Source organism: Melospiza georgiana, chromosome 1 (genome assembly GCF_028018845.1).
Source record: "Melospiza georgiana isolate bMelGeo1 chromosome 1, bMelGeo1.pri, whole genome shotgun sequence".
NCBI lineage: Eukaryota > Metazoa > Chordata > Aves > Passeriformes > Passerellidae > Melospiza > Melospiza georgiana.
Window position 1 is genome coordinate 11,101,369 of NC_080430.1, and position 24,283 is coordinate 11,125,651.

Sequence of the window (24,283 nt, forward strand, 5' to 3'; positions counted from 1 at the left end):
TTTCCTAGAAGCAAGATCTTCTTTGAGAAGAACTTCTAAGACCAGCTAAAGCCAAAAACAATCCCAAGACATCTCCAGATTCAAATGCCATGCAACCAAAGCACCAATCCAAACATTAAAATCCATACTTAGGACCAAGCCAATACCTTATCTAACAAATTGATGAAACCAATGAATAGAACCTTCAGTAAACAACACATCAGCTTTTGTGTTTGCATTAAAAAAGTTAACCAGTCATAGTTACCGAATAGAGAAAGACACTGCAGCCTTCAGATAACTCACAGAGGTTCTTGCTGCTGATACAGAGCCTTAGGTGATGGTTACAGGAGCTGTGCTGAACAGGAAAGCAAAAGGTTTTTTTTTCCCAAAATTAGAAATATACAATTTCCAAAAATGGGAGCAAAAGACAAAAGGTAATGAGAAATACTGCTGAAGAAATGTTTAATTAAAAAAATCAGGAATTCAACAGTGCCTAAATCTTTATTTTTCATAACCTACATATTTTTTTTCAAATTAGACAGTTTTACATTTTTATGACACAAAAGGAAACTTAAATTACTGATAGTTTACATGTAAGCTTGATTCCAGTCTTAATGGAAGAAGAACAAAAACAAAAACCCTCAAAAAGGCTCCCATATTACACTTCTATTTCGTGAATTGGCAGCTGTTAGGTGTCCTCAGAAATCTTGGATTGTCTGCTGCTATTAGTGTAATAGGTTCCAAAGCACAAAACCCCTACCTGGAGCTGAAGGAGATGCAGAGATAGGTGTGCACCATTACAGTCAGCTGTTGCTCCTGATACACTGCCCCTGCTCCAAGGGCCTTGCCAAGCCAAGGGCTCAAGGCTTTGAAGGACAAGGCAGCAACATAAAAAATCTGCCACTGCTCACAGGTTTCTATGTGACAGTGTCACGGGGTGGGACTGATCTGAAATGATATTCAGTTTTGAAAGCAACCTTTTTTTAAAAATTCCTGGAAGAACCTCAGATCCCATTTTGACTTGTTTTCAAAATGAAAAGCATCACCACGCAGCTCTAACAGGGTAAAATGCCAATTTTAATTACTGGATCCCTGAACCTTGAGCTCAGCTACTGCTTTTGGGAGATTTTTAATTTTAAAAGCTATGTTTTAATCCCTCTCTCTATCATAGCAACAGTCTGCATGCAACTTCACAACTCTACTCCGAAAACTCCATTTTGTCACTGAGTGGGGGTGGGGGGAAATAAATCTCAAAGCAAAATACAGTAAGGAGAAGTTGTATTGTATATTACACAGCGATTTGGCGTGTCACTTTTTTTTTTTAAAAAAAAAGCTATAAAACCACATCAGAGGAAGGTCTTAACTTTAGATGCAACAGACTGTTGCTGGGTAAGCATTAATTACAGTGTATTGACCTATCACAAATGGCAGCAGAACACATTAGAACAGCACAACACATCCCAGTGGTCTCAACAGATCACCTGGGGCACCGGCTGAGCACCAGCACGAGCCACTTGCAGCCGCTGGAAGGGACCACTCGCCACTGTCTGCAGCTGGTAAAGCCTTTCAATGCAGCAGACAAACAGAATGAGTCACACAGCTGGCCTAAACCATACACAAATCGAGCCACCGCTTTCACTGCCGCTGGGGAAAGGAGGAGGGGCTAAAAATCCAATGACAGAAGGAGCTGAGCAGTTTTGGTGATGGTGTCGGGGTCCTATCTCCTCCCTCAGCATTCACAAAGTGCGCTTTTGAAACAGGAAAAATCAACAGACTCCACGTGCCCTATTTTGACCAATTCTGCAGCATACAACAGGCTGGATTTACAATGCCAACTAGTTACCAATTGATGCTTGTAATAGGAAATTTATCAGGAGTCAACTTCTATAGTTACTTTACAGTTCTATGAACCATGCATTGATACTCTTGAAAGCAGACAAGTAAGCTTCAGTGTATATTTTTGCAGCAGTCAAGTTTTTCCCCAATTAGACTTGATTTTTTATTAATGACTTAAAAATTACAGTTTGACTGCTGAAATTCATTATTTACATTGCAGAACACTTTTGAATTGGTTAAAATGTTTGGTTTTAAAGGGACTTTAGGAAAATATTTGAGGGCTTTCAAATAAGACTTTCGTTCCATTTCCCTTTTGCAGTGAAGAGGCAGAGTCAGTTCAACACACCAGAATAAAATAAGAAAAAGAAAAAACAACAAATTAAAGTAATATTCAAACCACAACATTTAGTTTATCTACATCCAGCTCAACAGCAACATTTATAATATCAATAATTTTTATCAGATTTTTTTCTTTAGGGTACCTTTTTATATGTTCTGATTATTTACAACTGTACAAGCAAAGCACACACTTCCAAGTGCACATATTTAATACAGTATTGACTATTTGCATTTACAGGTTTTTCAACAATCTGAAAAAGATCAACTGTTTAAGATCTTTAAGGTATATTACAAAAACTGCGGCTAGTTCCTGTACTACAGTATGTTTACCCAGTAAGACCAGTGACAATAGATACATACTGTAACTGAGTAATTCTGTATGCCATTCATGCTAACCCTCCACGGGGTCAGACCTCATTAACTCTAAACTGTCTTGTACAAAAGTTAAGGCAAAGTCATTTTCAAGTTTAAATAAAATTCAAGTCTTTAAATATTGGATGGAAATAATTCTTTAAAAAAATCAGTTGTTTAAATAAACATTTTTGTGGAATAAACTGTACTGTCATAGTCAGCAGGAATGAGTTTTGTCTGAACTTCCTGCAGTTTAAACACTTAAAGAAAAGCTTTAGGCATTTTAAAACAAAAATAATTTATATTCAACTTTATTAGAAACTTGCTAATTTAGTGCATCCTTGTCCTTCAGAAAGCGCATCACTTCTAAAGTAAATAAGTGTGAGAAACCTCATCCCAGAGGTAAATATCAGGGATCTCTTCCTCCACCACACAAAACAAACACCATTATCTCACGGCTTGAAAAATTGAAATCTGTATGCCAATGCTCGTAGTTACAGGAAGATGTCAACACAAGGCTGACTAAGATATGAACTCTTTCAAAGAGCACTTGGGGCAGAGTTTTAAAAAAAAGTCTACACAGAGCACAGGGGTAACCAGAATATACAGCGCTGACTCAGTTAACTCCCTTACAAGCACAGGGAAGCTAAGGTTATCACAAGAAGGCTACTCTGCTTTCTCCTGATAACATCCACTAACAGGCTTCACCACCATAGAAGCTCACAGACTTGATTCTTTCTATTCACAATGTGCTTTGTATTTGCAAATTATAACATCAGTTTTATTCTGGAGTGAGAAGATGGTTACTTGCTTGCAGTAAGTCAAAAAAGGAAATATTTCAGAAAGACTGCTATATGGTGCCCTGTAGAATTCATTTTATGTGTGCAAAACATGAAAAAAAGATTAAGTTTTTAAAAATGCTAGAAACAGCTACTCATTTAACCTAAAAGTGCAAGTTTGTTTGCTGACACTTAGTACAGCAGCCCAATAAAAAAAAATCTTCAAGGTCACATACTAATTTGTAAAATATATCTACTTTCTTGCACTCTACACACTAGCTGCCGTTATCAGTCTTTTGGACACTAATTTAGATATGTACTTGCAGACCAGTTTATTAAAAATATTGCAGCAGCATGTTTCTGCTTAACAGTTTAGAAAAAACTCACTATACAGAGCTTGCACTCACACAGCCACAGAGAGGCTTAATAAAAAGTTGATTTTTTTTTAAAGACAAATATTTTACACCTTGGAAAAAGAAAAAAAGAAAATCACACTAAGCTTCACCTCCAATTAAGCACCAATCTAAATGTAAGGTTTAGAACAACTATCCAGAAATACCCAGAAAAATAGAATGCTTGTTCAAGAGGGGGGAAAAAGTATTTCACAAAAAAATATCTTGCAGGCATTGTTACATGCCTTGTATCACTGCAAGCTCCTAACCAGCAACTCATTCTCAGGTATCTTAGTGGGAACATGGGTTTAATTTGTGGGAAACAGACCTCTTCTCAAATCCCTCCCAGGTGTTATTTTCACTGAGGAGATTTTGGAGGGGTACTCTGTTCTTTATTTAAGCGTTTGCCAACGGCTGGAGGGGACGATCTGCGTCCTGACTGTCTTCTCTGGTCTTTGGGTTGTCCAGGATGTGACTTTGCAGGAGGAGGTTCTCTGTTTTTCTCTATTGTTTCTGTGGGCTTTTTTTCTTCTTTCCCACATGCTACAGTGTTTGGCTTCTGTTCTTTCTGGGGTTGCAATGTAGGAGGATCCTTAGTTGTTCTCTGGCAAATTTCCGCATAACTAGGTTTTCGCAGTTCCTGGGAAATCAGAAACATACAGGACAGAGTTAAACAAAGCATCCTAAGGGGAAAAAAAATCTTTTATGAACAAAAAAGGGTGAAGTCCTGTCCCAAAAGACTGATGCACTTAAATATGCAGACGAGGGTTTGAGTATGTAGTTTACAAAAACTGCATAGACAATAAAGCTGAAGGAAAGGTAAAATGTAAAACAGCATGCCAGAAAAATGGGGTACTGGCACAGGGCAAAATACTTCCCCTTCAAACTCTAAACCAGCTGAAACACAATTAATACTTTGGTTTCAATATCAACCTATGCTTTAATACTTCTACCTCAAAGATACTACCAAGAAAAAGATTCAGATAAGGGGGTCTCTTTTGCACTGCTAATTGCATCATTCTATCATGCAAGTAATCATGAAGCCAAACAGGCAAATTTAAAGCTGCTGGACTAATTCTAGGATGCTGGGCTCACATGATTAGGCAACACTGGGTAGCAGTAAATATTCTGTTAAATGCAAACTGGATCATTAAGAAAAAGTGAATAATAAGGTCACTTACTATGGCAGCCCCATTGACTTGTACCGATTTACATGCAGTACTCAGAGTGGAAGAAGAAAGTCTTTCTGTACTCTGTGTCTCTCTCTGCTGTTTATCCACAACTTTGGAGTCCCTGTAATCATCCAGCAGGAAGCAAGGCTCATGAAAAATGAAAACTTCAGGACAGATGAATAGTTTAATAATAGCTCTAAAAAGTTTGAGTATGACTGCAAGTAGTTACAGCTATAATTTGCCTAGCACATGATGACTAGAATTACATTAAAAATGCCATCAAAAATAGAAAAAATATATTCCTGTGCAACGTGACACTACCTCTAATTTGTCATGTTCTAATAGCATTTAGTTACTCAGCTATTTGATTTGCAAGTTCCAAATAAAGTGTTACCAAAAACTTTTTTTATGGTATGGACATCAGTACTGCCCACAGGGCCATGGGTTTACTCTCTGTGTTTCAAAGGTATCTAAATACAAGACAGCAAGGTATTCATTAAACTTCTACTCACAGAAACTAAGCCACAACACTAAATTTTCTTCTAATAAATTACTATTATGATTGAATCACTATTATGATATTGTTCAGAAATTAAGCTTTATTGCCTTTACTACAAGTACAACAAAATATTACTTCTTTCATTGATTAAAATTTTAATAGCTATTTACATTGTTCTGCCTGATGAAAGAAAATGCAAATGTGATGCAGAGCAGACTAATTATACCCATGTAATTAAGTGCTTACTCAGTAGGCTGGGGAGGTGAAGGAGACCTTTCAAAGGTCCTGGGCAATGTAGAAGAAACTGGTAACGGCTCTCGAGGAATTCCTGATGGAATAGTGTTTGTACTTGCATCCACATTAATGTTCTGAAGGAGGAAAAAAGGCACAGAAAGACAATCAAAATATCCAATTAATATGGTCTGCCTGAAAATTAGCACAACCAGGGAACACTTCCTAGTTTGATTTATACTGGTAAATAGGTATAGGTACAGGAAGGTACAGAAGGATCCAACACAGATATTGTAATGAACATGTTATTTTTTCCTTTACATTTATTTAGAAACACAGATAACACACTGGGGCTATTTCCAAAGAAGTTAGAAGCTTAAGTCCATTTGGGACATATCTGAATGACAAAATCACTTTGAATCATTAATCAATCATCACCTTGTCAACCAGACCACAGCACTAAGTGCCACATCTGGTCATTTCTTGAACACTTCCTAGGGTGGTGACTCCATCACTTCTCTGGGCAGCATTTTCCAACACTTAACTTGCCTTACAGTAAAAAAAAAATTTTCCTGACTTTCAACCTAAATCTCCCCTGGCACAGCTTAAGGCCATTTCCTCTTGTCCTGTCACTGGTTGCCTGGGAGAAGAGACCAACCCCCACCTGGCTACAGCCTCTGTGCAGGCAGTTGTAAGGAGTGATAAGGTCTCCCCGAGCTCCTTTCCTTCAGGTTACATAACCCCAGTTCCCTCAGCTGTTCCTCATAACTTGTGCTCCAGACCCTTCACCAGCTTTGCTGCTCTTCTCTGGACACACTCCAGCACCTCAATGTCCTTCTTGTATTGGGGGGGCCCAAAACTGAACACAGGATTCCAGGTGCAGCCTCACCACTGCCCAGGACAGGGGGACAATCACTCCCTGGTCCTGCTGGCCACACCATTTCTGATTCAGGCCAGGATGCCTTTGGCTTTCTTGGCCACCTGGGCACACCTGGCTCATGTTCAGCTGCTGTCAACCAACCAGCACCCCCAGGTCCTTTCCCCAGGGCCACTTTCCAGCCACTCTGTCCCCAGCCTGTAGCACTGCATGGGGTTCTTGTGACTCAAATGCAGGACCCAGCACTTGGCCTTGTTGAACCTCACACAATTAGCCTCAGCACATCAATCCAGCCTGTCCAGACCTCTTGCAGACCCTTCCCCTCCTGCCTCCAGCACATCAGCACTCCTGCCCAACTTAGTGCTGTCTGTGAACTTACTGAGGGTGCCCTCAATGCCCCTGTCCAGATGACTGATGAGGTTATTAAATCAGACTGGTCCCAATACCAAGCCCTGGGGAATACCACTACTGACTGGACTTCTTTCCACCTGTAAATTCTGCACCTGCTGGTGACAAAGCAGGCTTTGCACCTGTAGACATAACCATAGGCAGCCTATGAAGACAAAAGTCTCCTAGTGCTGAGCACTAAGAACTATATTCTTCAAAGCTCTAATTCTGTATCATCCCAATATAATGATTTGCTACCAAGCAAAGGCTTTTTCCATAGCCCTCAAAAGATTCTGCCAGTGCCAAGTGATACTGTACTTCCAGACAAATGTCAAATAGGTTCAAGATGCATATGTTAATTTAAATGGTCACAAAATAAGAAAAGACTACTTTGTATTCTGAAAAACATATATCTCACATTTATAACCATTTTGTTTGTTTTAAAGGGTGCTATGCTCTTTGTATTGCTTCTGACCTGTCTCAAAAATTCCAAACCTCAAAGAGATTCTCGCATGCAGACGGGGAAGCAATGGGAGAACACAAGCTCAGAAGGAATAAGATAACCCTCTCCTTTTCCCTCAGCCAAGTCACCACTCAAAAGGGCATAACCCTAAGACTCCTATGGTTGCTGTTATAAAAGAAAATGGGATTTGATGGCACTGTTTTTAAATCAGGCAGCATAGATTACTGCAGTAGACCTAAGCCTAGTTTGATTCAATGTAAGACTGCAAAAGGTGAATGTTTAGAAACAACAGAGCAGCTTTTATAGGTTTATTCACTGTAATAGTGTGTGCAAAAGCTTGAAACTGCAAGCTGCTGAGCATTCTGACCCAAGTGCATCAGAACTTGCAGGTACACGGTTAAGTGTGAACAGCTTCAAGTCAAGCAGACGTGCAAGAGCTTTTCCTTGCCAAAACACTCAGCCTTGATCTGACAATGCTGCACTTCCTAGTTACAAAATGTGGAATGATTATTACCTGCCATTCCCCAGAGCTACTTCTAGAAGAGCATCACTAGGCAAAGAGCATAAAGATACAATGCTTGCATAACAACTGCTGGAAAGGACAGACCTTCAGTCCCCCTCAGCTCCCATACACTGGACTCACCCTTCTATATGAAACAAGGGAAGCACTGTGTAACTCTCCTTCAGTGCTTTGTAACACCACATCAAGTGACATGAAAAAACACTGAGATCAAGGTGAAAAGCAGCCTGTATACATTGGCAAGACTGATGTTAGCTCAAATAGCTCTGTAGCAGAACACAATTGCTCTTTGGAGCCAGCTGCTGTTATCTTAATCTTTACTTAAATGCCAACAAGGAAAGGCAGCATAATCCCTTTTTTTCCACACAATGGTACAGAATAACTCCTGTATGCTGGAAAATGAAACTGGTAAATTGAAGGATGCTTTTTAATGTGATAGTGCACTGCAAGTATCATAAAGCCTAAGTGCCTGACTGATATGAAGACTGCCTCTACAGGAGAGAAGTTCTTTACCATAAGTACAAAGCAAGTACTAGATCTGTAATGGGGGAACAAAGGGTTTTCAGCTACAGCAATAAAAACTCGTCCTGGAATTGTATTTAAAATCTAAAGTACAATAGTCAAAAACCACTTCATAAGTAACAGAGGTAAAACACTTCATAACTAATAGATCTTAGCCAAGAAAAGCCTACCATCTGTAGTATTGGCTGACAGTAAGTTAAACACTGTTTTTACCATGGCTCTGAACTGCACATTCCTACTAAATGCAATCCTGGAACACAGCAGCCCCTCCTACCACTTGCAGGAGACAGAGTAGATGGGCTCTCTGTACAGTCACTGCCTTGGGTGCAGACTGTCCTGCTGCCTCCCCCTTTCTTCACCAACCTCTGACACACGGGCACCAAAGAAAACATTCTAAACCCAGCTTATTGCAGGAGAAGACACCAGAGACTGTGGTTGTTCACCACTTCACCACGTCACTTTGCACTGCTAATCCAGGGCTTCACTTCTTCAGCTGTGGTACAGCTAGAAAAACACAAGTTACATTTCAGCTATCAAAAAAAGCCAATACAGACTTTCATAGCCCAGAGAATTCCACACTGCAGAGGGTTATTTGAGTTTTCCTGGAGAAGAACATACTGTCACTCACAGATGGCATGGTAGAGACAGTTCTAAGAATGAAATCTATGAAAAACTACTGAACATTAATTTTCAACTGCATCTCTACTACATCGATACAGCAGTGGTTGCCAAGTTATTCTGGTGTTTTTTTATCTTTCTGAGCAATTTGACAAGATAACACTGGGATCCAGCTGGTTTTGGTAGCAGTTCTTGTTCCAGCTATGATGCCTAGTGTACTGAGATTATGTAGGCAGCTTCTTTATTTTGGTGCTTAGAAGTTTGTCACTTTAAAGTGTTTTATATAAAACTCAGAAGTCTTACTTTCAAGCAGGAGGGAAAATCTACCACATATTTTTCACCTGAGTCTATCAAAAAGCCTGAGGCAGTTATGTACAGCAAAGAGCATATTTTCTAATCTCTGCTATTAGCATCTACTTATTAAGCTGGTACCCATATTCCACACCATTTCAAAGAGAATACCCAACAAATTCTAAGATATAACTGAAGAAGGCAGCAGCACATCAATTGACAGCTCTTTTTAAAGACCATTTCTTACAACCCATGTAAACCCACAAGTTTTTCCATGCATAGATCACCAAATCAGAAAACAAGAGGTATGCAAGAGGTATGTTTTCCCAACCAAAATGAACATCCACTACTCACTCTTTCTTTTGACGTTCCTATTACCACACTGGACAGTCTGTTTTCAAACAGGTCTTCAGTCTTTAAATTGCCAGCAGCCCCAGGTAATGGAGGAAAGCTAGACAGACCCAATTCAAAGCTGGGAGATGGAGGTTTTGGGGGTGGTGGAGACTGTGTTTGGCCTCTCTGGAATAGAAATACCAGGTTGGGGTTACTGCACTAGATGACAGAAAAGATATGCAGCTCTAAACTGTATTTTCACTTGATTTGTATCAGCAAACCCCTGGAGAAGGTCCCCCATCTCATCCCTCAAAAAACCCATAGAGTACCGAGGAATGGATGCTTTCATTTTCCACTGTTGCCCTTAAAATATTTAATTATTATTTAAATATCATGGTATATGCATCAGCTTTAGGGACACTGACACAATAAGAAGTTTTCTCACTGACTCTTCATTGAGGACAGACACAGTGACACAGAAAGGAAAACAGACTGGTTTATGTACCATGATATGGTGAAAATATAATGCCCATTTATGTACAGTTAGTAACATCCTAAATAAAAAGACAGGAGTCAACAAGAATCTTATTTTCAGATATATGAAGGAAGGGTAAGACAGCATGCCTTGTATGTAGTACAGACAATAATAATTTACATCTAATTAGTATTGATCTGTATTGTCACTGTGTAAAAATAGAATTGTAAGAGTCAAAACTATTTTTGAAACAGACACTTTATAACTAATTCTAAGAAAAAAACCAATGTCTCAAGCAAAACAACCACCTGTGTGTTAAATGCAACTTTTTTGCACTATAGAGAGCAGTTCAGGAGTTAAAAGTACCATGGTTTAAGATCACTTGTGAGAAATGCTGGTAAGGATTTGCAAGTTATTTTATATTTACACAGTAAAAATAAAACTCCTTTGTAATATGCTGTAACTGAAGTTACATATTAACTTCACCTACATCATGTAAACAAAGAAGTTTTTCTTCAAAGAACTGTTTTTTGACTGTGCTGTGGCCTGTGCTAAGATGATCTTTGCTGCAAAATATCAAATGCAAACCAAACTTTGAAACAGTTCCTATTTTGAAAAGGAAAACACAAGTATATAGTCAAGATGGTGTGAATGTGAGAACAATGCTTCTGAACAAAAAGAACAACAGATATAAGACTACATTTGAGGTCTTTTCACAAACTATATGTAATGTCCAAAGAACTGTGTGTCAAGAGTGAAGTAGGGAAAGAAAAAATACAGAAGCAAGAACAATTGCAACTCCAGTCACTGCTCCTGACCCAGCATTATTCCCTGGAAGAATGCTACAGCAATGGAGACTGCAAATGTCCAAAACTGAAGTCAGATGACCTGTCAAAGGTCAGGGAGAGAGACTACACTAATCCAGCTCAAACTGCAAGAGGAACAATTCAAATTTTAGAAGTCATTCTTCAAATTGCACACTCTTCTTAAAGGGGACTGAAGCTCTGCAATAGCAAATGCTTTTATGTTACATTTTAAGTTACAAAGTTGAATCCTAAAACCCTCAAAATATTAAGAGTGGCATAAACATCTAAAATTAGCAGGAAAAGGGAGGACTTCAACAAGTTTTAAGCTAACTGCATAAAATTTCTCAAGCTAACCTCCTGTAGATTCAGTACTTGGCTTATGTCTACGGCCTCATAAAAAATCTGATCAAAAAGTTTCATGCTCTTTTTCATGCAAATGTGCATACAACTCTATACTTTTTCCTTTATAAAGAAAAATCTTCTAAAGAATTCATTACTCCATTCAAATATACTGGTTTTAGTGGTGTCCTGTGCATACTATCTAATTGCTACAGCATTACACAAGAAATAGGATACTGGATTCAATTATTTCCACAGTCTAAAGGGAAAATTTTCATTTCTTGGTTCCAAGTACACTTCCTTACAGTCCTGGGTGTGCAGCAGCTCTCACCTCTGCTGATGGTGCAGCACTGGACACTACAGAATAAAGTTTCTTGGCCCAGAAGAGACTGGAAGGGACCTGGCTGCACAGACTGCAATTACAGCCTGGTGCTGACAAAAGGGAACTGTGGGTCTCCAAAGAACTCACATCTACCAGTTGGTAATCCTTTCACTTCAGTCACTCACACCTAACCTGTACCACTTCCTTGTTCTTTTAAATATAGAAAAAAGTTAATAGGAAAATTTCACTCTAAAAATTCAAGCAGCTTTGAAAGGGCAAAAGGAAAAAGTACTGGGAATCCTACAGGCAATCTGGTCTCACTGCCTCTGGGAAGTTTGATGAGAACTAAAAGCAATCAAAAGGGAGGAATCACTTGCTAAACTTTCCTGCTCCTTTGTCCTATTTCACTCAGGCCAATCAACAGCAGGAGCCACAAACACACACATGCAGTGATTCCAGACCTTTAGGGAAGTGTTATGGCTCATGCAGTAGTGTTACTTTACAACTGTACATGAATAAGGAAATAACCTGGTTCAACTTCATGAATATCCCCATGTGGCAAAAATAAATTGCAAAGAAATGACTGGTTTTATCACACCAAACCTTAAATCCTATAAAAACATGTTTTTTTTCTCTTCTACACTTAGTGCAGCCTTTTCATGTATCAAGTCTACTTTGGTATTAACCTTGAATTTAAGTTTCCCAAAACCACAGTATTTTAATAGTATTAGCATACCCTTACCTGGTGGCACCTGAAGAGGCATTTAAGAAAATGAACTGATCACTTCATAACAAATATTTTTGCTACACATTATGCCACAAGGATCTATATAATGTTTTTCACTGTCACTGATTGATAATGAACTATCAAGTGTTTTCAACTTCAGCTGTTTAGCCATTCCTGAATGTGAACACTGGCATGTTGACAAAAACTGAGATGGAAATTTTTTGCTACTCTAAGAGTAATGTTAACTTTTTCCTGACTTCTGCATTAATGGAAAATCAGCTCTGATACCCAAATGCAGTAAACTCATGTGACTAATGAGCTGTTGTCTTTAATCAACTGTAATGTACAACTGCCTCTGCAGTAACTTATGTCCCCTGCTACTCCATGAAATATCCACACTCTTGCCTTGTTACCCTGCTTTTATTAGAGACAAATAAGATCATGAACACTCACTGTAAACTTGTCCTCCCTTTTCTTTCGGTAGCCATATGAGTTTTTCCTAAAGGAAAGAATGCAGATATGAGAACCTTACCTATAAATGGTTGGAAAGCAGTTAATGAAAACAGGAAAAATTAATTCCAATTGCTATTTCATCCATCTTCATTCTGCACAGGTTATATTATTAAGAAATGTTTTAGGGAAAAATTCCTAGCAAGCTCTCCTTAAAATAAAGGGATGCATCTTATGCAAGTCAAGGTAAGAATAAACTGGTTACAATTAATTGCTGTGTTAAAAACATCTCAGTAGAGATACATATAAGGATTAGACAAAATGTTACAGTATATAAATAAGGGGGTCAAAAATTTTTGTATACCAATGTAACTTCTGAAATACAGCTAACTATTTCCAATCCAGGTAAGGCTCCTTCAAAACATTTTTAGCACTTCACCCCCAGCCCTGCTTCAGGTAAAGCCCCTCCAAGCAGTACAGTAAAATTTGCAGTGCATTCTAATTCAGTTTCAATATATTTTCTAAGTTAATTTGACTTTCATTATTCTAAACGTATTCAATACTGAAACATCAAAATAATATCATTTTAAGTACTGACTGTTCCTGCACATTTTTAGTCTATAGTTTGAGCAATCTTGTTTCCTGAGTTCTTAATCATGCTTTCATCCATTAGTTATAACACAATTTGGTAAATTAGATTTAGAAAAGTATTACAACCCTTGCACAAAATACCCATTTAATTTTGCAATGATACAAGTCTGAAATAGGATCATCTGCAAAACACTTATCTTCCAATTCAGTAAGTCACTCAAAATGTGATTTACTTGGAATCATAAATACAGCCATTATCAAAGCTGCAGAATACTTTTATGAAGCACTTATTAGAACTGTATTTATAAATATGCCAGTTTTCAGCTCCCCAGGTAGTTGGTTCTGGGTTTTATTAGGTTGCTTTTAAAACATAACAATAGTTTTCTTAGTTGCCTGTAGCAGTTTTTCCTCCCTCCATACCAATCCATCATCTTTGCAGTTGTGTATGCCCAGTTTGGTCAAAATTCTGATCCTTCAACTGAAAAAGTGAAGAATGAGCACTGCTAACACACATTCAGGTGTACAATATGCAATGCTGAACAATGGAATTGGGCAGAACTCCTTGAATAATGTCAAACAAATAATATAAGAAAACTTTCTTGCACCAGATGAAGAAACGATAGAAGATCTTATAGATCTAAACAGTTCATCAGTTGCCAATAATGATTTTCATCTGGTAGGAAAGCATGCAGGTCTGCTTCGCCTTTGTTCTGTATTTAACACTTTCTGTGAAGTACTTTGCAAGATTTTAGGTTTGAGGAGAGTCTGAGTTTAAAGCAGCATTGAGAGCAGTAACAATACCACATCTGCACTGAACAGAGCAGTTCAGAAGCAGCAGCACCTGGCTTTTCAGAGGACAACCATGAAGCACACTCACCTCCCCCTCCCTAATCCAGGGGACGAGTCAAGGCTGGTCTGTTCCATCCTCCCAGTCCCCACTTCCCTCTTGGTGTAGCTGGTGGTGGCACTCTGCACCCGTGTCCTGCTTTGGCCCGGCTGCCGCGTCTGTGGACTCCTGACGCCATTGATTAAACGATCAGCAGAAAAGTTGAATATTGTAGGACTGTCTAGAAGCCCAGGTCCCCTTTCTGCACTGGGTATTGTATGGCGTATATGTGACTTGCTAGGATTCCTATAAATTCAAAAGTCATTTCAACATACGCGCACTAGCAGAGACCTTCTGAGGCCTAAGCCTGTTCACAGAATTCAGACGCAAGATCTTCACTCCTTTATCACTTATTTCAGAATGATCAACATTCATTGTAACAGGTCATGTGAATTATCAAAATTAACCTTTTCCCTGTCTGTTTTCAACTAGAGCTTTACTGTATGAATAATCCTGTTGATGATATGTCATCGCCCAGAATATTTCAGCTGAATACCCTAAATCACAGAACAGACAATTTCTCAGCTTTCAGACTGTCCATTTACATTTCCAAACACTGCATCCATTAACATCAGAAGCACCATCTGCCCTTTGGCCTCACCTCTGGCACCAGGTTCAGTTTCACAAGTATTCTCAAGTGAGCTGGTGTTACTAAAATAAGCAGATGAAAACCCCATGTGCCAGATAATACAACAGTATTGTTAAAAGATAGATGAACTTGCCTGTTCCTGGGAGGATACTGTCTGAGTGTTGTCAGTGGAGAAGCAGCAGGCTTGAAGGTTGGAGATGTGAACCCATTGATAAATCCAGTATTTGGAAATGGTGTTACCTAAAAAAAGGTATTGCATGCTCATCATTATAAACAAATGGAGTATTACTTTTCTTAACCCCATATTTTATGTGATTCTGTGCAGGACAGTACTCAAAAGATTGTCTCAAACAGCAATAGAGCATCTGTCTAGTGCCTTGTAGCTGACTTACAAAATTTCTGGAAAAACCCCAAGCTTCTGTTTTTTGAGAAGTCAGCCACTACACATATTCAACTTATGACAGTTCAAGAGAACTGAAAAACATCAAGCCAAAATTCTTGGTTGTAAGTTAAGCAGCTCTCCTCCTATTTCACACCATACTACACATGGCTTTGGAGTACCAAGATACTCCTTTGTCAGAGTCTCTAATCTACATGGCCTGTAACTGTTTCTCTTACAATTGTACATTAATTCCTCCCTTAAAAAACCCCAACAACTTCCTTTTAGTTCCTCATTCTACTTCCATGTGACATCTAAATAAAGCCTAGAGAATAAGTGGATGTTAAGTGGAATTCTGATGCTTTTCAGATCTTACCACCTTATTCTACATGTGAAACACTGTCTTCTTGTCTGAAGAAACAACATTTTCTGGGGTGGGTGCATACTAACGCCTTGTACATGCCTCAAAACCTGAAGCATGTTCACAGTCATTTCTCCAACCTCACTAGCACACTTTTGTATTTTTTATTTAAATGTGGGAGTTTAATTTAAGGAACATTACTGTTAGCACCAGCAAATGCTTGCTTGTATTTTTCCCCTGAAAATAACTACAATGCAGAACAAAAAGACTCTTTCTACATTCTATTAAGCTTTGAGAAACAGCTATGATTAAGACCATTTGCTATAAAGGTACATTTAAACTTGAAAAAAGTTTCTTGTGCAAGTTAAATCATTAATCAATGGAAAACAAAATTTAACACCAAAGCTGTCATATCAAACCACTGCTAGCCTAACCTAGCATGCATGACAGCAAATGCTCCCTCAGGCTTCACAAAAACGCCATTAAAGAAGGCCTGTAACAAAGCTCCTTGAGGAACAAAGTTTCATCAAAATATGCTTTGAAGTGTTTCTGGTTTAAGAGTTACAACATGAGTCCTGAAAAATTCCATCAAAGCAACCACTGAACCTGAAAAAATGAGAAGACACTGAACTTATCAGGGACCCTAGCAATATTCAACTCTTCCTTCTTTATAATGATGTGTGATCCTTTTGGATGAAAAGAAATTTTTCCCCATTTTCCAATTATACCAAAAGCATTCGCAAAAGTCAACTGGTTCAAATACACTTTCTTTTCAGTTTCTTTTTTTTTTTTTATTCCCAAACAGGAAAACCTAGATCTTTTCTCGAATATGATTTAAGCACATGATGAAGAATGAGGTAGTTTTAGAATCCTGAGGATATGTGTTGCCATATTCAAGTTTCAGAACTAAAATGGTATTGACCACATGACTGGGGTATTCAATCTCAAATTAGAGATGAGAGAGAGTAGAGTTTATGTTGAGGCAGAATAGAGAAACTTTGCTGTATTTTCACACAAGTCTCTACATGCAAACTGCAACCCTGTCTCATGAAAATTATTGCTGTGTCATGGTTCCTCAGGGTCCCTGTTCTCCTCAAGTGATTCCTATTCAAATATAGCTCTTCCTACAAAAGAATCAAGAAACATCACGTTACAGTCATGTACATAAAATGCAGCTAACCAATGACAATACACTGCAGAACAGTGAAAAGCAAAGCACAGACAGTTGATTTCCTGTTTTGACTAAGAAAAGTTGGAGATCTTTAATGCTAGCAAACTCATCAAGTCTTCCCCAAAAGATAGGACTAACTTTCTTGGATACAGAAGGTTACAGGATAACATAAGTAGATACACAGGATGATGTGCTTGAACCTGTGGTTTATTAATCTTTGTCTTCTGTGTTATTCCCATCCAGCTCATCCAGTATCCCCGATCAAGACTGTGCAACAGCCTTAGTCTCAGTTTATCTACAGGCAGATTCAAATTCATTGCTGCTTAACAAGACAGCTTTTTCCTGGAACAGTGCTCACTGTGTTACCTTGTCTCCTCCACATTCTTCATCCCCCCCAGAACACCTCCCCCTGCAAGGCCTCTGGTTCCCTTCCCTGTGTGTGAAGTGTTTAGCACACCAACTTTTTAATTAGCTGTGGTTCAGTTCAGAGGATGTTTGCTCAAGTTTATTCAAGGACACTTTAATCCTCTGCCAAAAAAAACATCTAAAGAACTTCTAATTTTGAGCATTGTTCCCCTCATTTCTTTGAGCCACAAGTTAAGGAGGCATCTCCAGAGGGGAGAAAGAGGCTCCAGATAGGAAACCTGAGCCTCCCAGTCATTACAGGAAACTCCACGTGTTTGTAGGGTAACGAAGGCGAACTAAAAGGGGCCAAGGTAATTCTGATGAGTGTCACAAAGCAGCAGACAGAAGCAGCATTACAGGATACAGCAGATATCTCATTAGAGTATTTAAGGATTTATTGCTACCATCCTAGCTTCAAGCCTTACCAACAGCCCTTTAAGAAAATAATTTAAAAAGCAATTTAAAAGCGATTTTTGTAATTAGCAAAAGCAATTTCACTTTTCATTGCCAAAAGAGATGTTACCATTGCACAGAAAATATTCTGCTTTAAGAACACGCCAAACAGGGCAATTCAGCATGTTAACCTCAATCTAACTTCCTGTAAGAAGAACTTGGTATCTTGACAAGTCTTTACTAAGGAACTGCCTCAAAATCTAAAAGGTTTAAGAAGAGAATCACACTCCAGTCTGAAATCAGACACAATTTTCAAATAATTAATCCATCTTGTACACCATGGCAAGGATTCTGAAGGACTGTTTTTTAAGAAGAACCAGAATCTTAAACTCCCCTCTTCAGGATAAGTATGTTTCCTACACTTCAATAAGAAAATAGTATCAGCTTTGAAAAGAACACAACTGTTCCAGAATCAAGAGACTTACCAATGAAGGGTCAAGGTAGCTGTGTGTGGCTGACCAGGTCTGTGGGCCAATTAAGCTGTACAGTGGGAAGTGCTGCTGGGGACTGTATACTGGAGGGATGTAAAAGGATGTTGTGTAGCGCTGCTGCGTGTAGAGGTTCATATCCAGAGGTCTATATCCATTCTTTGGCAAAAATGTGTTTATAGCTATTGCCTTTGCTTTTATCCTTGCCTGCAAAGGAGATTAGATTATTTATTACAGCAGTCTTTCGAATTATATCAGAATGGTTCAAATTAGCAGCTCTCAAACTTTTACTGGACACTTATCAGTCACTGCAGGGACAGCAGGAATGCTCCCCTGCTGCCTGATGCTGGGTTGGATATACCACTGCCACAAATGAGGAAGAGGAGAGCTGAAGTCCTATGTGCTACATTTCTAGACCCACCTCCAGATGAAATGGCTGCTGAGATTGGACTACTTAACTTTACATTAGAAATCACAGTGAGCACCACAAAACCCAGAACATACACACACACCCCACCCCTAACATCATAAACCTCTAGTTACCTTAATTGGTTTTCCTTGGAAAGTCTTCACTTCTTCTCTAAGGTATCTGTAAGCCTTTATAAACAAGAAATTGTTAGATTTGTCAAATATAATTTAAATAAAGGAAACTTCAGTTTTGACAGGCTAGGCCTAACAATAATTCTTGGAGTGTCTGCTAATGTTACAGTATAGCAAAATCTCATACATCACCTGCACTTAGCAACATTTAACTTATCATTAAGTGCTTCAGTAGCATTAAAACAAGATTCTAATGGTTATGATTATAGGATTTCAATGTGTCACCCAAAAAAGTCAACACTCTCAGTACAAAAAAAATCATAGCTTTAGCCAGGAAGTCAGGATATGTGAATAAGATAAAAAAAACTCTTAAGTGTTATGTTTAAGAGTTACTGAAAACTGGACACAACCTAAGGGGAAGCATTACTGTTTTTACAGTGTGGGGTATGTTTTTCTTTACATTGTTACAGATTTGTAATACAGTTTCCAACCTGTCAATTCATCCTCCTGTCATCCTTATTTACTTTTACATTCTAACATTCTAATAAGCTTCAAAAAACAGCATTACCTGCTGTGCATCAGCTTCCGATTCAAATGTGATGAACCAATTGTCATTATAGGCAAACTCACAGTTGATGAACTTAGGCAAATTGTCTCCTTTGAAAAGTGCTTCAACCTCCTGGGGAAAGTGGTTTGATAAGGAGGTGGGGAGGTGAGGGGGGATGGATGGAGAGAAGAAAAGACATCAATGTAAAATGCAAAACTCTGACACACTGAGAAAGGAGGACAGAAAGCACTGCTGGGCTTACAAAACATAACAGAGTAGTTCAGAACAGCTGCAGCAGTGTCAGCTCTCTCCAGTCTCCCCCTGGAAGGAATTAATTAAAACTAGCACTGTCTAAGGCCATACTGCAAGAGGTTTAGCTGGGAGCTATTTAGGCCAGAGAAGACATTTAAACTTGGTATCAAGTGCAGAAAGATGTCTATTTCTCCCCTGTCCCCAAAACCATGGAGCCACATGAAAACCTGTGCATATGGCATGGGACACGAAAATCCTGTCTTTTCAGCAGAAACCTGCAAGTAAGCTTTAACTCAAATGTTTACAGATTGATGTATTTGAAACAGGGCTGATGTTACCTCAAACATGACTGGCGAGTTTCTACAGAAAAAACAGACCCTGGATTTTTTATTTGTTTTAATTCATTTGCATACTTTTTAAAGTATGTTTTGTCACAGATCTGAGGTGAGCAGCATCAAAAGGCAACACAACTTGGGAGGCCTTACAGCCTTTGCTGCTTTAATAAAGCCCAACTCTGCTGTGCTAGAAAACATAGGCTATTAAATCTGGTTGGTTAAGTCCAGATTTTTCCAGCACAACAAATTTAAACAAAATGTATAAAGCATTTCACTGGAGACCAATACTTCTGAAAATAAAGACTCCTCTGAACTTTGTTGTCAAACATTTAAGAGTGAACATCCAGTGCTAATATATCCAACCTGATGAACTCATGACAGAAAAAAAAAATCTACAATACTAAAACTTAGGGTGTCTTTGTAAGGCTACATTTAATTTGGAAAGCTAGAAGTAGCCATTATTTTAAAGCCGTGTACATAGCACATTTCCAACTTCTTCCCTTCAATTCCTTTTAGCATTTTGTTTCGTGTTCCTGTTTACTAAGGCCACTTAGCTTTTTGTTACCAGCTTCTACACTGCAGTACTTCTGATTTTTGTATGATGGTTATTAAGAGGAGCAACTCTTTCAGAATCTTTAGTCTTCCTTGTAAAATTAAATAGAAGAGAAATTAAAATATATACCATCATCATCATCAAAAACCTGCACCTTCTCCTTTTTGAAAACTCAAGATGGTTTAATTACAACACCATAATTTTTTTTCTAATATTTCCATCAGTCATAGTCCCTGATTCATTGGAGTGGCATTAAGTATCTTTCAAATAATGAAGATCTCCTGTCATTCCACAAGCCAGGGGAGATCCTTAGTGACTTATTGACACCTCTCACCTCAACATTATAGAAATGTTTACAAAGCTTTAACTACTTTACTTGAGCAAGCTTCAAGGGGCAACAGTGGCATTTTCTAGTCTAAGATTAATCTTCTTTCATCTTTGTCTATTTATCCAAGGATCTCAGCACCAAGTGCATATAAGTAGGACAAAGCCCAAGAAATAGATGTATCTCCACCAAAGACAGCACTATCAGTTTCTCAGCCCTCTGCAGAACTACAGGTTCTACCACAGCCTTGCTATAAGCAACATGCATCTACCAAAAATATTTATCCAAACAAAAACAGTAAGTTTAAGAAGTGCTGTTAGTTTCTAACAGTGTAGTAGAAAAAAATGTGATGTGCATTGAAATCTAGAAAAAATCTAACTTCCAAGTTCTAAGGGAAAAGTGTTCTTTACTGAACAAGGTAACACTTACTTCAATGGGAGTAGATTCAGGTACTTCACGTAAAATCACAATACAGCGATTCTGATTTGGCCGAACTTTTTCCCCCTTTTCATCCACTTGAACTAAAGGCAACGCTAAGAGAGAAAAGACAAGAATGCATTTCAGCTGTCAAAAAAGCTAGGAGCTTTGCACTCCAAAAGATGCATGCAAAGCAGAGCCTCCAATATTTTTGGAATTAAGAAACAAGCAGACAATGTTTCTGTTCATCATTTACATGCCTGAAGAATCCTTTCTAGTTTTTTACAAAACTTGTAGCTCTGGCCAAGTACACTCTGAGCTGAGATTTTCCATTTATAACTGCATCTCTGCACACCCTGGCAATGCCCTTGTAGCTCTCACCAGGCATCCATTCACTTTTCCATCTCTGGTATGCCTCTCTCTTGTTTTGAGCAGACTCAGAAGCACAAAGTTAAGCCAAGGGGGTCTCTTGATCCACCTACTTCCCTTACCTTTACAGGGGATGAAATGTTTTTGTGCTTCCAGGAGAGAACTCCCAGCACTGGTATAGTTACTCCCTTTATCTTCCATGGAAGCTTCCCACAGAATTCTTCCCAGCTGTGCTCTGAGCAAGCTGAAGTTTGCTCTTACAAAATACAAAACCTTAGAAATGCTCAGTGTGCTCAGCACGACCCCAAACACCACAGTTCTATGATTGGTGCAGCCAAGGCTCCCCCTGACTGAGACATACAGAGCAGGTTTCCTCAGTTTCTGAGCAGTGAATCCAGCAGTGCCTCGTTGCTGGCTGGCACATCTAACACCTGTATGGGGACACACTCCTCTGCCTGTTCCAGAAACTTGATGGATGGCAGAAGCTGCCGTATTGCTCTTCCCACAAATATCTAAGCCACTGAAACCGACTGCAGGAACCAGGTTTGGCTGACCCAAAGCTCACTTGAGTGACACAAATATTGCTCTGTTGGCCTTATTGTCCTGGTTCAGGTCAGCAGCAGATGCCCTCTGTAAGATTTCCCTTGGAAACACCCCCCAGGGTCTTGGCCCACAGGTACTCCACAGAGCTTCCATGACTGATGCAGCTGATTTCTATCCTTTCAAGGTTCTCCTTAAGAGAGTGAGACTCCTCCATCCCTTTTTCCCTGCCTGTCTTTACAGAACAATCTATAAAGATATCCATCATGATCCCCCAATCATGTGAGTTGTCCTACCACATCCCACAATTTAAAATCATTAATTCTTATGTGCATAGATCATTATTCAATAGCTGGAATACAGAGTAGCTTTAATAAAACTACAGTCCTATAACTGATGATCTAAGCTGCTTGGGCTATTTAATGCTGTACAGAAAAATAATGGCATTTTACTGCAATACAGTAAGAGAGATGAAAAATTCAGATTAATAGTTCTACACCAATAACCAAAATGCTTTCTAGCACTGAGGAACTTTTACTTACATCTCAGCACTTCAACAATCAAATCCATATCAGTACTGAGTTTCTTGACATGATCAAGATTTGCTACTGTCATTATTGGCACATACTGATCACTGTCCATCTGTGATATAAGGTACATGTCACTGGCAAGATTTTCTCTGTTGGGAGGAAAAAAAAAAGAGAAATGTCATAGATTAACTTTGTCCAATAAATGCAAGACAAAAATTCATCACATAGTAGAAGACAGATTCCTTCAGCATTTTTGCTAATTAATGAAAATCACTGGCTTAAAGCTTGCTAAATAGCTTCAATTACTCAGTTTTAATTATGACCAGTAAAGATCACAAAAATTCACCTAATCTGTAATTGCTTGTAACTACTCTCATTTCAAACCCATATATTTGCCAGTTTATGCATTAGGTACAGAGCTTTCAGGTAAGCTTTAAGAGGTACATCAACACAACACTCTGAAATTTGTGTGTTACTTTTTCCAAATTCTCATCCTTTCCACTCAGTTTTAAGCAACAACTAAGAAATGTATTAACATACATCCCAAGCTGTTAGTCATCCTCCAGTTTGGTCCATTTAGGTAAACACCTACCTAGATAAACAGAATTCCAGTGTCTTTTTCAGTAATTCTCGTAAATCTTCCTGACCTTCTGGCTGCAACTGTTCGTTTCCACCTAATAATTAAAATAGTTCAAATTAAAAAGTAGCTCTGCTATATTACACAATATCTATTTTAAACAAGCCATCATGTCTATTACTGACTACCTAGCTAGTAATGATTTTTCAAATTCAATAGGTGTTCATTACGTATTAGTTACCAACTCCTGAAATTGCATGGCAACTTTTTATTTAAGAGAGAAAAGAGAAACCATGTCTGACTTTACTTGTTAACCTCTGTTCTCCAAAGACATAAAAATCTGAAGCACTTTTAGAACAGCTACAAGCGTATCTCAAAGTAAACAATGTCAATTTCTAGCTGATGAAATTTCCAGCTGATGAAACCCTGACTAATGCAATGCAAGGAACAATGCAATGGAGGCATTCCATACTTCTGGTCTCACTCTAAATTACCAACACTTTAATTCAGAGAAGGTTTTCAAAATTATAGTTATGGAATAACAGCAGATATCCAATCTACTAACAACAAATATGCAATCAATTTACAATCTTTTGGTTAAGAAGGCAAAATTCATTTCTTTTTTATATATGGAAGTTTAAAAATTATCACATGGAAAACATGAACTTCATGTTCCTTAAGTTTAGATACAATACCAATGTCAGTAGAGAGTACTCATTGAGTCAGTGGGAGAAATGTTTCAAGAGTAGAAGTTTTGTGTGGCCTTTAGAGATTTGTAGAACATTTAGTAGGACATTATTCATGTTAATATGTATGTGTGCAAATGGAAATTGGCTTTTTAGAAGCATTTCCCTACTATCCTCTATACCCTTCCCTTCACTAACTTTCATCCTTTTATTCAGCTCTCCTCAGCCTTTCTTCTTCCTAAAGCAACTTCTAATTTTCTCCCACCATGCTGTCCTCCCGTGTTCTACTCTGATGAAGAGAACACCAACACTTGAGAAATACATGTATCACATTCTAACCATATTTCTTTTTATATGCATTTTTAAAAATAATGACTAAAAAATGAAAGATCAAATTTCAGACTTGGGACCATGTGTCACTATTCATCAAATGGAACAGACCCAACCTGCTGCTCAGCTCTTTACAACACCATCGAACTCGTGTTAAAAGTTAACTCTTTTGGGCACATAAAGGACACACTGACAAGTTCCAGCAATAATCTGAAGAATGCTGTTCCCTTCTAGAGTGTGAGGCACCATTAATACAATTTTCTATCTGCCAGCTAGTTACTATTTAATATTCCCAAATATTACCCTGAAGT

General features: G+C 38.4%; 1 protein-coding gene across 2 annotated transcripts in view; it reads right to left on the reverse strand.

Moving 5' to 3' along the window:
* Nucleotides 1-424: 424 nt before the first annotated feature.
* The window catches only part of LARP4B (La ribonucleoprotein 4B), a 55,494-nt gene continuing 31,635 nt past the window's right edge, over nucleotides 425-24,283 (reverse strand). Inside the window, exons 5-17 of one of the 2 annotated variants that reach the window (XM_058028017.1) lie at nucleotides 22,972-23,053; nucleotides 22,392-22,528; nucleotides 20,953-21,056; nucleotides 19,080-19,190; nucleotides 18,515-18,568; nucleotides 17,969-18,178; nucleotides 14,908-15,014; nucleotides 14,177-14,314; nucleotides 12,712-12,757; nucleotides 9,611-9,775; nucleotides 5,594-5,715; nucleotides 4,858-4,969; nucleotides 425-4,316 (exon numbers count right to left, since the gene is read on the reverse strand). In XM_058028017.1, coding sequence (XP_057884000.1) covers nucleotides 4,035-4,316; nucleotides 4,858-4,969; nucleotides 5,594-5,715; nucleotides 9,611-9,775; nucleotides 12,712-12,757; nucleotides 14,177-14,314; nucleotides 14,908-15,014; nucleotides 17,969-18,178; nucleotides 18,515-18,568; nucleotides 19,080-19,190; nucleotides 20,953-21,056; nucleotides 22,392-22,528; nucleotides 22,972-23,053 — 1,670 coding nt within the window. In that variant the 3' untranslated portion in view covers nucleotides 425-4,034. Of the gene's footprint in view, nucleotides 4,317-4,857; nucleotides 4,970-5,593; nucleotides 5,716-9,610; nucleotides 9,776-12,711; nucleotides 12,758-14,176; nucleotides 14,432-14,907; nucleotides 15,015-17,968; nucleotides 18,179-18,514; nucleotides 18,569-19,079; nucleotides 19,191-20,952; nucleotides 21,057-22,391; nucleotides 22,529-22,971; nucleotides 23,054-24,283 lie in introns of both variants that reach the window. The other variant, XM_058028009.1, reaches the window with a different exon arrangement.